General features: G+C 36.6%; 1 protein-coding gene across 6 annotated transcripts in view; it reads left to right on the forward strand.

The window, feature by feature from the left end:
• DPY19L3 (dpy-19 like C-mannosyltransferase 3) overlaps positions 1-17856 on the forward strand; it is a 75112-nt gene that overhangs the window by 41843 nt on the left and 15413 nt on the right. For 5 of the 6 annotated variants that reach the window (XM_044932170.2, XM_044932171.2, XM_006056383.4 and 2 more), the window contains exons 9-15: positions 4863-4994; positions 6338-6439; positions 8566-8639; positions 8804-8962; positions 12343-12465; positions 12832-12943; positions 13739-13795. In XM_044932170.2, the coding sequence (XP_044788105.1) occupies positions 4863-4994; positions 6338-6439; positions 8566-8639; positions 8804-8962; positions 12343-12465; positions 12832-12943; positions 13739-13795 (759 nt within the window). The remainder of the gene's footprint in view (positions 1-4862; positions 4995-6337; positions 6440-8565; positions 8640-8803; positions 8963-12342; positions 12466-12831; positions 12944-13738; positions 13796-17856) is intronic. The other variant, XM_044932172.2, reaches the window with a different exon arrangement.

Genomic DNA, 17856 nt, shown 5'->3' on the forward strand with positions numbered 1-17856 from the left:
TAGAAGTTAACAATAAAAGGCATGCAAGGATTAGGATCTGGGCTTTTGCCTGTAAATGGCATCAGACCCCTGAGTCTTCTTTTTCTTTATTTCTGAGTCTTCTTTTTCTTTATTCTTCTGTGGCACTCTTCCCTCAGGTCAGTTCGTTGTTGGGCTGGTCCAACATTTGGCTCCTGAACAGGGACCTGAACCCTGGCCCCTTATCAACATCAGGGTCTTTTCCAGTGAGTTGACTCTTCACATCAGGTGTCCAAAGTATTAGAGCTTCAGCTTTAGTCCTTCCAAAGAATATTCAGGGTTGATTTCCTTTAGGATTGACTGCTTTGATCTTTTGCCGTCCAAGGGACTCTCAAGAGTCTTCTCTAGCACCACAATTCAAACACATTAATTCCTTGGCCCTCAGCTTTCTTTATGGTCCAACTCTCACAATCCGTACATGGCTATTGGAAAAACCATAGTTTTGACTGTACAGACCTTTGTCGGCAAAATGACGTCTCTGTCTTTAATCTGCTGTCTCATTCAGTCACTCAGTCATGTCTGACTCTTTCCAACCCCATGGACTGCAGTACGCCAGGCTTCCCTGTCCTTCACCATCTCCCAGAGCTTGTGTCAGTGATGCCATCCAACCATCTCATCCTCTGTCATCCCCTTCTCTTACTGCCTTCAGTCTTTCCCAGCATCAAGGTCTTTTCCAGTAAGTCAGCTCTTTGCCTCAGGTGGCCAAAGGATTGGAGCTTCAGCTTCAGCATCAGTCCTTCCAATGAATATCCAGAGTTGATTTCTTTAGGATTGACTGACTTGATCTCCTTGCAGTACAAGAGGCTCTCAAAATTCTTCTCTAACACTACAGTTCAAAAGCATCAATTCTTTGGTGCTCAACTTTCTTTATGGCCCAACTCTCGTGTCCATACATGACTACTGGAAAAACCATAGCTTTGACTAGACGGACCTTTGTCGGCAAAGTAATGTCTCTGCTTTTTAATATGCTGTCTAGGTTTGTCATCCCTTTTCTTCCAAAGAGCAAGTGTCTTTTAATTTCATGGCTGCAGTCACCATCTGCAGTGATTTTGGAGCCCAAGAAAAGAAAGTCTGTCACTGTTTCCATTGTTTCCCCATCTATATGCCATGAAGTGATGGGACCAAATACGATAATCTTAGTTTTCTGAAAGTTGAGTTTTAAGCCAGTTTTTTCACTCACCTCTTTGACCTTCATCAAGAGGCTCTTTAGTTCCTCTTCGCTTTCTGCTGTAAGGGTGGTGTCATCTGCATATCTGAGGTTATTGATATTTCTCCCTGCAATCTTGATTCCAGTTCGTGCTTCATCCAGCCCGGCATTTTGCTTGATGTACTCTGCATATAAGTTAAATAAAAAGGGCAACAATATTATACAGCCTTGATGCACTCCCTTCCCAAGTTTGAACCAGTCTCTTGTTCCATGTTCAGTTCTAACTGTTGCTTCTTGACCTGCATACATATTTCTCAGGAGGCAGGTAAGGTGGTCAGGTATTCCCACCTTTTAAGAATTTTACACACTTTGTTGCAGTCCACACAAAGACTTTAGTGTAGTCAGTGAACCAGAAGTAGATGTTTTTTTGGATTCCCTTGCTTTTTCTATGATCTGGTATATGCTGGCAATTTTATCTCTGGTTCCTCTGCCTTTTCTAAATCCAGCTTGTACATCTGGAAGTTCTCAGTTCACGTACTGCTGAAACCAAGCGTGGAGGATTTTTGACCTTGACTTTGCTCACCTGTGAAATGAGTGCAGTTGTGCAGTAATTTGACATTCTTTGGCATTGCCTCTTTTTGGGATTGGAATGATAACTGACCTTTTCCAGTCCTCTGGCCACTGCTGAGTTTTCCAAATTTGCTGGCATATTGAGTACAGCACTTTACCAGCATCATCTTTTAGGATTTGAAGTAGCTCAACTGGAATTCCATCACCTCCACTAGCTTTGTTCGTAGTGGTGGTTCCTTAGACCCACTTGACTTCACACTCCTGGATGTCTGGCTCTAAGAGAGTGATCATACCATCATGGTTATCCGGGTCATTAAAATCTTTTTTGTATAGTTCTGTATATTCTTGCCACCTCTTCTTAATATTTTCTGTTTCTGTTAAGTCCACACCATTTCTGTCCTTTATTGTGCCTATCTTTGCATGAAATGTTCCCTTGGGATCTCTGATTTTCATGAAGAGATCTCTAGTCTTTCCCATTCTATTGTTTTCCTCTATATCTTTGCATTGTTCACTTAGGAAGGCTTTCTTATCTCTCCTTGCTGTTCTCTGGAACTTTGCGTTTAGATGGATATATCTTTTCTTCTTCACCTTCACTTCTCTTCTTTTCTCATTTATATGTAAGCGTTCCTTAAACAACCATTTTGCTTTTTTTGCATTTCTTTTTCTTGGGATGGTTTTGATCACTGCCTCCTGTACAATGTTATGAACCTCCGTGCATAGTTCTTCAGGCATTCTTTCAGATCTAATCCCTTGAATCTATTATCTATTTGTCACTTCCACTGTACTGTATAATTGTAAGGGATTTGATTTAGGCCATACCTGAATGGTCTAGTGGTTTTCCTTGCTTTCTTCAATTTAAGTTTGAATTTTGCAATAAGGGATTCATGATCTGAGCCACAGTCAGCTCCCAGTCTTGTTTTTGCTGGCTGTATAGAGCTTGTCCATTTTCAATTGCAAAGAATATAATCAATCTGATTTCAGTATTGACTATCTGGTGATGTTTATGTGTAGAGTCATCTCTTGTATTGTTGGAAGAGGGTGTTTGCTATGACCAGTGTGTTCTCTTGGCAAAACTCTGTTAGGCTTTGCCCTGCTTCATTTGGTACTCTAAGGCCAAACTTCCTTGTTACTCCAGGTATCTCTTGACTTCCTGCTTTTGCATTCCAGGCCCCTGTGATGAAAAGGACATCTTTTTTGGGTATTAGATCCAGAATGTCTTGTAGGTCTTCATAGAACCGTTCAACTCCAGCTTCTTCAGTGTTACTGGTTGGGGCATAGACTTGGATTACTGTGATACTGAATGGCTTGCCTTTGACTGTATACCAGACCACCTTACCTTTCTCCTGAGAAACCTGTATGCAGGTGAAGAAGCAGCCGTTAAACTGGACATGGAACAATGAACTGGTTCATATTGGAAATAGAATACGTCAAGCCTGTATATTATCACCCTGTTTATTTAACTTATATGTAGAGGACATCGTGTGAAATGCTGGGCTGGATGAATCCCAAGCTAGAATCAAGCTTTCTGGGAGAAATATCAGCAACCTCAGATATGCAGATGATACCACTGTAATGGTAGAAAGTGTAGAGGAAATAAAGAGCATCCTGATGAGGATCATGAGTTTGGGTAAACTCCGGGAGTTGGTGATGGACAGGGAGGCCTGGCGTTCTGCAGTCCATGGGATCGCAAAGAGTTGGACATGACTGAACAACTGAACTGAACTGATAAGGATCAAAGAGGAAAATGAAAACACTGGCTTGAAATTCCACATTCAGAAAAACTAAGATCATGGCATCAGGGCCCATCACTTCATGGCAAATAGAAGGTGGGGGAGGGAGTGGAAGCAGTGACAAATTTTATTTTCTAGGTGATTTGTCCACAAAATCACTGTTGACAGTGACTGCAGCCATGAAATTGAGGGACACTTTTTCCTTGTAAGAAAAGCTATGACAAACCTAGACAGCGTATTAAAAAGCAGAAACATCCTTTTGCCAACAAAGATCTGTATAGTCAAAGCTATGGTTTTTCCAGTAGTCACATGGATGTGAGAGTTGGTCTATAAAGAAGGCTGAGCACTGAAGAATTTATGCTTTCAAATTGTAATGCTAGAGAAGACTCTTAAGAGTCCCTTGGACTGCAAGGAGATCAAACCAGTCAATCCTAAAGGAAATCAACCCTAAATATTCATTGGAAGGACTGAAATTGAAGCTCCAATCCTTTGACAATCTAATGCGAAGAGCCGACTCACCAAAATACACCCTGGTGCTGGGAAAGATTGAAGGCAAAAAGAGAAAAGGTTGGCAGAGGACAACATATTAGATAGCATCACTGACTTAATGGATATAAATTTTAGAAAACTCCATGAGATAGTGGAGGACAGAGGAGTCATGTGCTGCAGCCCGGGGGGTCACAAAGAGTCAGACTCAACTTAGCGACTAAACAATAGCAACAAAACCACAAGTATGTGAAAGAAGAAAAAATTGATGAATTGGACTTCATCAAAATTAAAAACTTTTGTACTTCAAAGAATACCACCAAGAAAGTAAAAAGACAGCTTAGAAAATGGGGGACAAAATTTGCAAATCACATGTTTGAACAGGGATTTCTAGGATATATAAAGAATTCTTACAGTACTTTCAATAGTTAAATATAGGCAAAAGCTTAGATAGATATTTCTCCAGAAAAGATATAGAAAGGTTCAATAACACATGAAGATGTTCAACATCATTAGGGAAGATTGGGAAATAAAAGATTGAGAAATAATGTATACATTAAATTATTGATTGTTGGAATATGATAAAATATTATAAACCATAACTGTAAAGGAATTTAGAAGAAAATTGAAAGCTATTAACAGCATTTGCCTATTTCTAGAATTTATTTATACTGTTGTTTGCTTCCTCTACTTCATGTATTTCCTTTCTTCTTAATGTTATAAAGTTTAAAATGTTCTATAACTAAAAGGTATAATGTTTTATTTTCCTTTCTTAGATTGTATTACTTGAAGCTAGGTGTGTTTTCTGCATTATTTATAACTTGAGATGTATTCAGCCTGGGACCAACCTGTCAGCATGTGGGAGTCCCCGGATAAAATCTGTTTAATCATCTGACCTTTGGTTGCTGCAGGTGACATGGCTGTATGGTATACAGCTCACAGGTTTACTCCTGGTCTGCATGCTTCAGTTTTTTAATTCCATGATTCTTGGATCATTGCTTATCAGTTTTAACCTTTCGGTATTAATTGCAAGAAAACTTCAGGTAGGACTTTTGTGTGTGTGTGTCCTTAAACTTTTTAAAAAACATGTGTTTGTTTGGACCCTGTCTTCTTATAGGATACAAAGGAAAATTTATGACCAAACTCCCACTAAATCACAGTAGGGGCATTATTATTTATTTTTTTTGAAGTACGTGGTATAGCACTCGTTTTCAAGCTCCCTGATATGTCATCATCCCTTTGTTTTGACATTATTATTTCCTAAAAAATTGGAATCTTAATTAAATTCAGGATTAGCCAGAGATACGTATTTGCATGCTATTGATTTAAAGTTGAAATAAAAGAGAAAAAAATGTTAGCTTTTCAAGTGTGAACTCAAGAATGAGAAGAACCTATTGCTTGTGGGGAGTTTGTCACAGTCTTTAAAGTTGGTGGACACCTTGTTATTTGAAGTAGTAACACCACTCTTCCTCATTCTTACATATTATATTATTGTTATTGATTTTAAAGTCAGTTAAAATGAACAGTTTTGAGAATTTGAGGTTCCAAATAAATAAATTCCTTGGGACACTTATTAGAATAACATGTTTGACATTCACCTGATCTTTGACTTTATTATACAATTAAAATTTCTTAAATTGACAGAAAATTTGAGTTGTCTTTTCCTTAACAATGTTGCAAAGCCTGTTCTCTGTCTCATAAGCATATGAGAAACATTTCTCGTAATCACTTTTAAATCAAGAAACTGTTTTGTTTTCCATTTGGGGAAGAATAAATCCTTTTTCTTACTAGTCTTTTGAGTGAGAATTGCTAGTGACAAATCCTCACAAAGATTTTAATAAATGGCTTTTAGCTGACTGTTAGAAACTGTACGTCTCATTTATCTTTTTAACCTTAATTAGAAATGAATTGTCACTCATCTTTGAACCGTTTAGATATTATTATATTTGATAATCTGTAAAGTTATTTGAGTGTTATAATAAAACTATTATATATCAAAGAGCACAATTTATTTTTTATGCTGGTGTTTTTATTTAATGCGTTATAGTCTGTGACATACAAATCAGTGGATAAATCATCAAAAGATTTCTTCAGTCAGTATGGGCTGAGTACCTTCTAAGGAGCCAACTCCATACTCTGGTTGAAGAGATCTTTTAAAACAGAAAGGACAGATACATTCTTTATCATATGGAGCTTATTATTAAGTGATTCATTTACTATTAGAAAATAACAAATTTTAAGCAATGTTACTTCATGAAAATTAGGTTATATTTTCTCTGTATGTTGCATGACTCAATGTTTTAAATCTTTTAAATAATCTCATTTTAAATGTTTGTGAAGTTAAATGAATGTTAAAAAATTAAAACTTAACTCTCTTAACTTCTAGAAAAATCTGAAAACTGGAAACTTCCTTAATAGACTTGGGAAACTATTGTTACATTTATTTGTTGTTTTATGTTTGACACTTTTTCTCAACAACATTATTAAGGTATGTTAATAAAATGATATATTTAATTTAGCATTACTGAAGGGTTACTAGTTTTACTTTAAACAGATTCAGTGTAAAACTTTGTTTCAGTAACAGGATTGTTTATTTTAGTCCTTGATTTCTATTCACTCTTTAACATGTTCTACTTTGAACCCACCTTTGAATTTATTAAACTTTTTTAAAAACTCAGCTTTAAAAGCATTTAATAAGCATTTCTCTAAATTTAAAAAATCTACTTTTTAGAGATTGTTTTCTGTACTACGGTACTAAAAAAAAAACATGATTTTTATTGGGTTAAGTTCATAAATAAACTAGCTTTATTATCAGAGCCACATTGATTGATGGAGATGATTCACCCCTCTGGGAAGGCTGGACCCAGGACAGACCCTTCCTCTAGGAGAATGGCAGTCCCTCCCCCTGTCTGTTGACTGTCAAAGAAAGAAAAAAAGACCCTTCACTCAGCCAGCTACATTAAACACCTTTACTCCAGGTCCTTGTCACTATGTCCTTAAACTCCATCATCGGTCAGTACTCACCAGAAACATATTTGAGCAGAACAATCAACATTTCTGAAAGACTGGCTGAAAGTTATGCAGTCTGTTCATTTCACCAGTCTAGATGTTCAGTTATCTGTGTGTGGATTAAACCAGGAGAGAGCTGCATATCTGGACCACTGTTTTTTTACTCCCCCCAAAAATAACATCTATTGAATTGCACTTGACATTCTGCCAGCCACCTAATGAGAAGAATTAGGAAGAGATACTCTTTGAGACTGCTCACTGTTTTTAATATACCCATGGGCAAAATTTCTCTTGAGTCTCAATTTTAAGACCATAAGGATCTCTTCTAAGCAACTGGTTTGTTTTAATCTTATGACCCTGTGAGTAGCATAGATGTTTTTATATCCTTCTTTGCATTTTCTGCTAGAATGCTTGAGTTGAGATTTGTGGCTCATCTCTAGTGAATATATTTTATGTACCAACCTCAGTTCTGGATTAATCATATTTTTTTTTTCTATCTTCACTTTTCTTCTGATATAATTTCTTCACCCATTTAAGTTGTATGAATTTTTGTAAGCCATAAATTTAAAATACTGTGAATTAAAATTATACTCATTAATGATAAACACTGGCATTTGTCTCTTCACCCCTTGAGGGTTACTGCTGTGTCTTGAGTTGTCTTTGAGTGAGTGAGTCTTATATCAGCAAAATAGGATTTGTGGACTATGTTCCTGTTTGAGGTTTCAGATCATGATATTATCGGTTTTCTGATTTAAAAAATTGTACTCATTGGGGCTTCAGCCATCTCGCTTTCCCTGAAACCAAAGAACCTCATCTTTTATCTATTTTGCATATTGAACTTAAGCCTAGATTTTGTTTGCAAAAGTGATTCTGCTAAGGGAAAAAAAAAAAACAGGAAGAAAGGGAGTTTGAAAAGCCCAGCTTTTGAATAAAATAATGCCATCTGCAGCAACATGGATGGATCTAGAGATTATCATACTAAGTGAAGTAAATCGGACAGAGACAGACAAAAGTATTACACATCACTTACATGTGGAATCTAAAATACGATACAAATGAATTTATTTACTAAACAGAAACAGACTCACAGACATAGAAAACAAGCTTATGGTTACCCAAGGGGAAAGGAGTTCAGGGAAGGATAAATTAGGAGCTTGGGGTTAGTAGATACACACTGCTGCTGCTGCTGCTGCTGCTAAGTCGCTTCAGTCGTGTCCAACTCTGAGATGCACACTGCTATATATAAAATAGATAAATAACAAGCTCCTACTGTATCGTACAGGGAGCTGTATTCAATATCCTGTAGCAAATGATAATGGAAACAAATACATGTATGTATAAGTCACTTTGCTGTATACCAGAAACTAAAACAACATTGTAAATCAACTATACTTCATTAAAAAAACTTTTTTTTAAAAAAGAAAGAAAATCTCAGCTTTCGAATTTCTTGATTCTAAGAATTGTTTTGAACATTTACTAATTTTACACTTACACACATACAGTCCTATGAAATGGGACATTGAATAAGTGTATTCAATGGGGAATTATCAGAAAACCATGTATAAGGAACTAATTAGCAATTTTCGTTTTCTCCCTCCCTAACAGAAAATTCTTAACCTTAAGTCAGACGAACACATATTTAAATTTCTGAAGGCAAAATTTGGATTTGGAGCAACAAGGTATGATTAAATTTAAAGTCTGTGTTTGTTTTTTATATTAAATCAGCAGAGTCTTTAAAATGGAAGTTATCAGTTATTTTAATTTCAGGCTTGTTTTGAGGAAAAATGTGAGGTTTACGTATCTTGTATTGAATTAAATACTTTGCTTTCCTTTTATTTCCTAGAGATTTTGATGCAAACCTATACCTGTGTGAAGAAGCATTTGGCCTTCTACCTTTTAATACATTTGAAAGACTTTCAGATACTCTGCTTTTTTATGCTTATATATTTGTTCTGTCCATCACAGTGATTGCAGCATTAGCTGTGGCCTTCCGTAATCTCAGGTATGGCATATTTCAGAAATCTAATTTTGTGCTTTAATGACCTTGTTCTGTGTTGCAGAAAAATTGCTAAATTGAAAATCAAAGCATTAGATACAGAACAGAGTACAGTCATCTGAAAGGGAGAACATGCCCAGGTTAGCATGGACTCTCCTCTCAGTTGTTATGGAACAGTGAAGAGACGGTAAATAGTAGTGGTTGCCATGCACCCAGGTCTGGGTTGAAGTCCTGGCCCACACACTTGGGAATGATGTGATCTTTGAGCCAGTTACATAACCTTTCCATATTTCCATTCCCCTTTCTATAGAATGAGAGCACTAAGAGTATTTACCCATTAAGTCTTTGTGAGAAATAAGTTAAAACTACATAAAGTACTTAGTACCTTGTGCATAGAGTATTTTGTTGGTTTTAGCTATCATTAGCAGGTATTATTCAGAGAAGGCAATGGCAGCCCACTCCAGTACTCTGTCCTGGAAAATCTCATGGACAGAGGAGCCTGGTAGGCTGCAGTCCAGGGGGTTGTGAAGAGTCGGACACAACTGAGCAACTTCACTTTCACGCATTGGAGAAGGAAATGGCAACCCACTCCAGTGTTCTTGCCTGGAGAATCCCAGGGACGGAGGAGCCTGGTGGGCTGCCGTCTATGGGGTCGCACAGAGTCGGACACGACTGAAGCGACTTAGCAGCAGCAGCAGCAGATATTATTATTGATTTACAAACCATTGTTTGTTTTGTTGCATCTTGTTTAAGGGCTTATGAAGTTGGAATGGACCATAATTATTAGCGTCTACTGAAAGTCTTAAGGTATTAATTGACAGTTTTTTAAAACTTAGCAATCTGCTAACCTACTTAAAAGAAAAAGTCAGGGAGTATGAAGACTTTTTAAAACCTTATGGAATACCTACCTATCAAGCTGATGGAGGTTTTTGCATTTACTATCCATGTTAAATTGAAAGAAAATTAAGCGTAAGAAGTTGAAGCTACTGTCATTTGTGAAAATGTAATGAAGCCCAGAAGGAAGCCCTTTTTCTGTGTCGTTACCTTGCCAGTTAAGGTGCTGGTGAGCTGATTCACAGCCACCAAGAGCTGGCTGGGAGAAAGTCATTACAGTGAGCCCAGCTCAGCTGAGGTGTTTTATGATTATTAAGAGTGAAGCAACATTGAACCATGAAGATATTTCATTGACTATAAACTATTTTAGTATCTTTCAGAAGTGTTCTTTTTATACTGAGCCCAAGATAAAAATTTAGCCCTGTGAAAATAGATGGAAATTATTCTAGACAGTGTAATTTAATATTATTCCAGACACATCAAGTGTCGACAGGACTCTAGACTGCATGCAAAGCAGGAAGCTCAGTGGGCCTGCAGTGTTGTGTGAAAATGTCTGCCATGCTCAGTGTGAATCTATGAGCCGTCCCTGGAAGCTGATTTGGTATATGATTATAGATAAAGATTTTAGAGCATCTTCATCTACCAGGTAGGGATATTAGGACTTGATTAGAGGAAAGCACTACATTAATTAAAGTCTCTTAAGAATTACAGTGTCTTAATGTGAATTAATGTCTAAGTAATTTGAAGGATATACTATCAATGCCAAGTATTTAAAGTATTCCTGCCTTCTGGTGCTAGGAAGGATGGTACTATTACATTTATACAGCACATCTACATTAGTGTGCAGTATATAACTGAAAGGGGTGCCCTGTTCTATATTCACAGGATTAATTGAGCGTTCTGGCTCAGTTGCAGGGACTGGGAGAGGTGTTGCAGAATTCTCCCAAGTATTAAGGGAGAATGAAAGTGTATGTTCTTGTCTGGAGTAATCTTTTAGTGTCAATGGAAGCCAGAGTTTGGGTTGTGATACGTAACGCTTAGGTAAATAATATCACCAGTGGTGAAAATTATTGTTGAGTATCATTTTCATTTTCTTATGTATCTAGAGTTGTAAAAAGAGGATTCCAGGAAATAATAGGTCAGCAGTTATACAGAAGCATTGTACATATCCAAGCCTACTGGATTTGTATGAAGGATAAGTGGAGCCTTTATGGAAGTATTATTTTTATCCTAAACTGGCAGCCATTACTTGTTGTTTCCTTTTCCCCTTGACAACAAATTGTGCAAATCGGAACGCACTCATCCATCTCAGTATCACTCAAGTAGGAATAACCAGACAGTACATGCTTTCCAACTTGATGCAGTATGGAATACGTTGTACCCTCATGAAGTGTACTTGCCAAAATAAATGAACTTGACCCTGATAATTAACCTCTAGATCTAGTTAGGAGAAGGCAATGGCACCCCACTCCAGTACTCTTGTCTGGAAAATCCCATGGAAGAGGAGCCTGGTAGGCTGTAGTCCATGGGGTCGCTAAGAGTCAGACAAAACTGAGCGACTTCACTTTCCCTTTTCACTTTCATGCATTGGAGAAGGAAATGGCAACCCACTCCAGTGTTCTTGCCTGGAGAATCCCAGGGACGGGGGAGCCTGGTGGGCTGCCGTCTATGGGGTCACACAGAGTCAGACATGACTGAAGCGACTTAGCAGCAGCAGCAGATCTAGTTAAAAGTTTATCAAAAATATGAGAATGGAGAATTATATTAAATGGCACCACAAGGAGACAATCAACCAAACCCAGAAGGTGGGAATAGTTACAGGACAAATGATACATTTTCTTCAACAAGTAAATGCCCTTAAACAGTCGGGAGTGGGGAGTAATTCTGTTGATTGAAAGATAATTTAAAAGAGACATTACTGAAATGCAATATGAAAGCTTTGGATCCTGATTCAAAGAAACTACCTGAAAAAAGCTATTGTAACAAATAAAAGACACTAGAACATGAACTGGGAGTTAGGTGATGTTAGAGGATTATTGTTAATTTTATGGGTACAACATCATTTTAATGTAGCCATATTTGATTTTAAAAATCATGTGAGACGTATGTAATGAGGTATGGTGATAGGTTAAGAATGTGATCATTGGTTCATAAAACTACTGAATTCCAAGTTCATGGATACACTTTTACTTCTTATTTGAAAAACTAGAAAAATATGAGTACTACAACACCTCTGAAGATCTCTTATAGTTTCAATGATTCCAAAATTTTTTTACTGTCTCTTATAATTGAAGGGATTAAAGGACTTTAAGGTTTTGCTTAAATTAAAATGAAATTTATGCAATTTTAGGTACTCTAATAATACATTTATATTATAACAATTGTGATCTCATAAACAAATTCAAAGTTGATCAGAGCTGATTCTCTTTATTTTAGGAAAATAAAACGTTTTTAAATATATGGAGGCATAGCTTTCTTGTATCTTCTTCTTTAACAAAGATTTAACTGAATTAAAATTAAGTACTATTTTGTATATGTGCTGTTTTATCCAGTGATTCTACCAATCAGCAGTCCATGTGTAAAATGGGAAAGTACACAATTGGCCTGAAACCAGACACTGCCTACAATTTAATACACACGATTCTGTTTGGATTCTTGGCATTGAGTACAATGAGGTATTTTTGTCTTATCTATTTATTTTTTTATGACCACTCTTTACCTGACATAGTTTAGCAATGTAATTTGGAAACTGACAATCATCTTCTTTAATGATTATGGTTCCCATAAAAATATCCTTATTTACTGTCTTCTCCCAGTACAAAATACCATTTAAAACCAGTTCTAATTACCAAATATTCCTCTATTTTTACTTATATGATGGTTCTCAAAAGGCAATGGAATTAATAACTAACCCCTTGGCAGATGGTTTCTGCATAGTTTTAGTAAGTTCTATGATCACAAATAATATAGTGACCACAAATAATATAGCTGCCTTTACAGCTGTTAGCGCTGTTGACCTTTGCCCGCCTCTGTTCTTCCAGAATGAAGTACCTCTGGACGTCCCATATGTGTGTGTTTGCGTCATTTGGCTTATGCAGCCCTGAAATATGGGAGTCACTTCTGAAGTTGATCCATCTTTATAACCCAAAGAGGGTCAGTGCTCTCTCTTTTTCCATTTCATTTTTTTGACTTTCAGTATTTCTTTCATTATCAGTTCTGTTTTCCCAAGAGTTGTCCAAGTATCAGTTTGATAAAATGGATACTAAACTTTAAAACTAAAATAATTGATATATTATAATTTTTTTAAATTTATTTACTTTAATTGGAGGATAATCACTTTACAATATTGTGATGGCCACTGCTATACATGACTTGGCCACAGGTATACATGTGTCCCCTCCCGCCTGAACCCCCCCTGCCACCTCCCCCCTCCATCCCATCCTTCCAGGTTATCACAGAGGACCAGCTTTGGGTTCCCTGCATTATAAGGAATTATTTTAAAATAATTTTTTGCTTCATTTTAATTTTATTTTCTAATTTTCTTTTCATAGTTAGATATGTTCATAATACAGAATTTGGAAATACTGAAAAGCACAAAAAGGAATATTAAAAATTACCAGTAATCCCATTATCTAGAGTTATCACTATTATTATTGTTAATTACTATAATATATAATATGTACATAATTACTAATAAGAATATGGTAATGATTAATAGCCCATAAGTGCAGTTCTGGGTTGTTCTGCCCTATAAACTCACTAGGTGGCAATATGGTGGAAGCTACAAATACCTTACAAATGATTGACTCAGTTTTTTTCGCCTATTGGAGATTCATGCCCTGTTAGATTATATATATATATATTTTAAAATAATGTATTTACAAAGCAAAAATATAAAGTAAAAGTATTCCAAATACTTGTAATCTAAATAATGTCTTTCTTATATAGATATGTATAATGCGATATTCAATACCGATATTAATACTGCTGTATCTGTGCTATAAGGTAAGACTGATTGTCCTCATTCTTGTCTTTATTTAGCAGAATAATTGCTTTGACTCAGTGTACTTTAGGGTCATTGGCAAGTAGAGTGGTTTGCAGATATCTGCTTAGTTTCTTATGGCAATTGACATTGATAGGAAAAGTAATCTTCCCAAAAAGGCGGTTAACAGATAAAAACATTTTAGCAAAAAATACTACAGTTTAATTATTCTAATTAATTTTGGTTCTGACTTACTATTCAGCTGATACAAACTCTGAAAATAAAGATGTTTTCAGACCCATTTTGAGAAAAATTAGTTTTCCCCATTACCTGCTTTTGATAGAGTAAGATCTTAAAATGCATCTTACTTTAACCTACACATTTTATTAGATGCTTAAAATCATCTGTGTAAGAAGACCGAGCACATATAAATACAGTCTAAGATTAGCTTTGTGATCTGTCCTTCAGTTTCAGCAGGAAGTAAAGAAATTCTTCATATTCTCAGTTGACTGATTTCTGAAACAGCATTAACTGTGTTTCAGTTCTGAGACTCACCCATAAAAACCATGAGTCTGTGTTTTCACATCTTTGAAATTCAGAGGCCTGAATTGTTACCTCGGCAGGGAACTTGAATGGTTTTATCCAATTGAGCTCTTACCCTCTCTTAAAAGAAAAAAAAAACATACATATTTTAAGTTTAGGGGTTTTTTCTTCAGACTTTAGAACAGTAGATTTCAAACTCTCCTGTGTATAGCTTCTGATTTAGGAGGGTAGCTAAAGAAGGTGGTGGGAGGTGGGGAGACTCTCCCACAGAAAAGATCAGCTTTACCAGCTCAGCTTCCGAGTTTATTTGCTTGTATTTTCATGTAAGATTTTTTTGAAGCAAAGGTTTTAGGCTAAGAAAAAGTGTCTGATTATCACTGTATTGAACAGTTCTGTTGTAACTATTTCAAAAAATTACGTTCTATCATATTCCTGTCTACCAAAACATTTGCTATTATAGGCAGACCACTCTGCCAATTCCCAGATACTAGCAAACATAGAACTAGATCATTTCTGCCGCCATGCCTCTGGGAATTTTATTGCTCTACTGTAAGTAAATGAAACTTCTTAAAAACATCTGGAAAGCAACAACTAAGGATTAAGCAGAGTATAAGTGTGTTGATGAAGGAGGTAACTTTATCTTTACACATTGATTCTCAGACATAGAGCACAGAAAAGATTCAGCTCACCTTCATTCTTGACTCGCCACTAAGGACACACACCCCAGCAGTCTTTTCTCCCACTGTTCTGTGTGGGTCTGAGTTCCTTGATGTCTCAGATATTTATTTGAACATTTGTTGATTTTTTTTTAAAAGCTACTTAAGGACTAAAGTCTCTTGTTCTGGACAAAATTGAGGAAGGACATAATAGAAGAAATAAACAGGCAGCATCAGCATCACATGGGAACTTGTTAGAATCACGGATGTTTCGGTCCTACTCTAGACCCACCGCATCAGGAGCTCTGGGAGTGGGGTCCAGGGATCCAGGTTTAACCAACCCTCCAGGTGGCGCTACTGCACCCTCACGCTTGAGAAACCCCTAGGACGGCTTCTCAGCTGCAGCACTGTGGGCACTTTGTCCGGATAATCCTTTGACTTAAGGGCTGTCCTGAGCGTTCTAGGACACTTGGCAGCATCCCTACCTTCTACCTACTACATGCTAATAGCACCAACCTCCAGGTGTGACTGTCAAAAATAAAAACATTTGTAGACACTGCAAAACGTCCCTTTACCGGCATGGCAGAATCCCCCGACACCACCCATCTTGAGAACCATTGCCAGAGAAGAACCAATGATAGCACTGAAAAGGCCATCACTTCCTTAGGAAATCTTTGTAGATATATCCTGAGTAAGACAGTTAGTGGGCTTCCCAGGTGGCGCAGTGGTAAAGAATCCTCCTGCTAATGCAGGAGGCGCAAGAGGCGTGGGTACAATCCCTGGGTCAGGAAGATCCCCTGGAGAAGGAAATGGCAACCCACTCCAGTATTCTTGCCCAGAAAATCCCATGGACAGAGGAGCCTGGGGGGCTGCGGTCCAGGGGGTTGCAAAGAGTCAGACATGACTGAATGTGTTTGTGTGTGTGTGTGTGTGTGTGAGCGTGTGCATGCACACAGACACATACACACACACATATGACAGATAGTAGTAATTCTGAAGAATCCTTTCAAAGACAGATGGCCAGGCCTCTCTCAGTATTGGACTTCAGGAGAAATCCTGATGCATCCAGCTTTCGCTGTATAAAATAGTTTCATTTACATAGTTCAGCTTCTCAGAACTTGTAAAATACAAAATCACAAAGACAATAAAGATTTTATGTATATTAGCAGTTAGCCTGAAACTGAATGTTTTCCAACTATTGAACAGATTTATCTGTAAGAAATAGGAACTAATATTTCAAAGTCTGATTTAAGTTTATTTACATAGCACTTGTAATGAGGATTTCAAATTTTCTTGTTAATAATACCTATTTTGCTCTATGTCTGTTTAGGATAATCCTCTTTTAAAGGGAAAAGTATGTGCTAGTCTCCACTCAAAAATCAAGAGTTTAATAAAATCATTGCCCTCATGTTAATTCACTTATTTGGATATCTGAAGTCTCATACAAACTACTGCTGATCATTTAGCCAACAGCATTTAGTTAATTAGGCATTTTTTCACACAACGTTTAAGACGTTTGCCATAAGTGTTATTGGATTATAACATTTTCACAATTAACAACAGCAACTTTCAAACTAGAAAAAAAATCTGATAATCGTTGATTCACAGGTTTCAAAATGTTTTATACCAAAATAATTAAAATATCATTTAAAAGTTGGTATTCTATTATTATCAAAATTAATAGGGACAGTGGGTAATTGAAATCTTACAACCGTTATCATTTAATCAGTAATTTTTATTACATTTCTTCTGAAACCTAGGATTAGTAGCGCAGACACCTGATTTTCCATCACCAACAATTTTCCTGATTTACCCACCCTGGAGACCAGATATGAATGAGCAGTAAAAATGGCCAAAGATGAGATGATAAGAAGATAAGAAAGTGATGGGGATTTAAAAAACAGCCACAGACCAGTCAGGTGCCACTTTAGTTCTAGTTAATGGTCCTTAAACAAAAAATTTCTATTTATAACATTAATGAAGTATAGATACATTATTATTGGGCTTCTATTTCAATATAGGCCTTGAGTTCTGTAGTTCACCCTAGCATGTATTTAGATGATCAAGTCTTTTGAGGTAACTGCCATTTGATAAAACAATGAACATTTAATTAATTGTTGAATTAGACAAGTTATAATATAAAAGCAGTGGATTCAGCATGTATTTTTGCATTATATTTTCATAGCTTAAGTAGCTCCAGTTGAGTAGGAGGCATCAGTGGCATAAAGATAATACTCATATGTACCAGGTTTTCCTGGACCACCCTTCTCTCAAATATTCTTCTGTCCCCTTTGTACCTGTAATTATATTAATATTCATTAAACCATTTATCCAGATTTTAGTACAAACAATATACTCACCATAGCACAGAATGGAAAGTTTCCAGTTGTGACTCTGCCAGTCTGATCTGAGCAAGTCAGGTTATCTATCTCTCTGAGCCAAGGTCTCTAAACTAGAAAAATGAAGAACAGATATTCATGGTAATGATGCCTTCTGCGTCATCTTTCTCCCTGAGGAGTTGTGAGGATACAATGAGCTTCTGTATTCAAAGAGTACATTCTGCATTTAAAGATAAATACATGGAGTTAGTTAGTCACATTTTTCTCATATCCTGTGAACTTTCTCATGGTTGCCACTCCTATCATATCCAAATTAATGTTTTACTAGATATTAACACACATACAACAGCATTTTTGTTAGTGTAAAACAAGTTTTTACAGTTGGCAACACCAGTACTTCTAATTAGCTGCAGCTCAAAATGATTTGGGGAACTTTTCTCAGACTTTGTCTCACTTTACACTTAGAAGGGTTGACTCCAGAGGTGAAGGAGTTCTATTCCAGTTACTGGGTTTACTTAGTTCAGAAGTTATATGCAGTTTCTCCTT

This window comes from Bubalus bubalis, chromosome 18 (genome assembly GCF_019923935.1).
Source record: "Bubalus bubalis isolate 160015118507 breed Murrah chromosome 18, NDDB_SH_1, whole genome shotgun sequence".
Taxonomy (NCBI): Eukaryota; Metazoa; Chordata; class Mammalia; order Artiodactyla; family Bovidae; genus Bubalus; species Bubalus bubalis.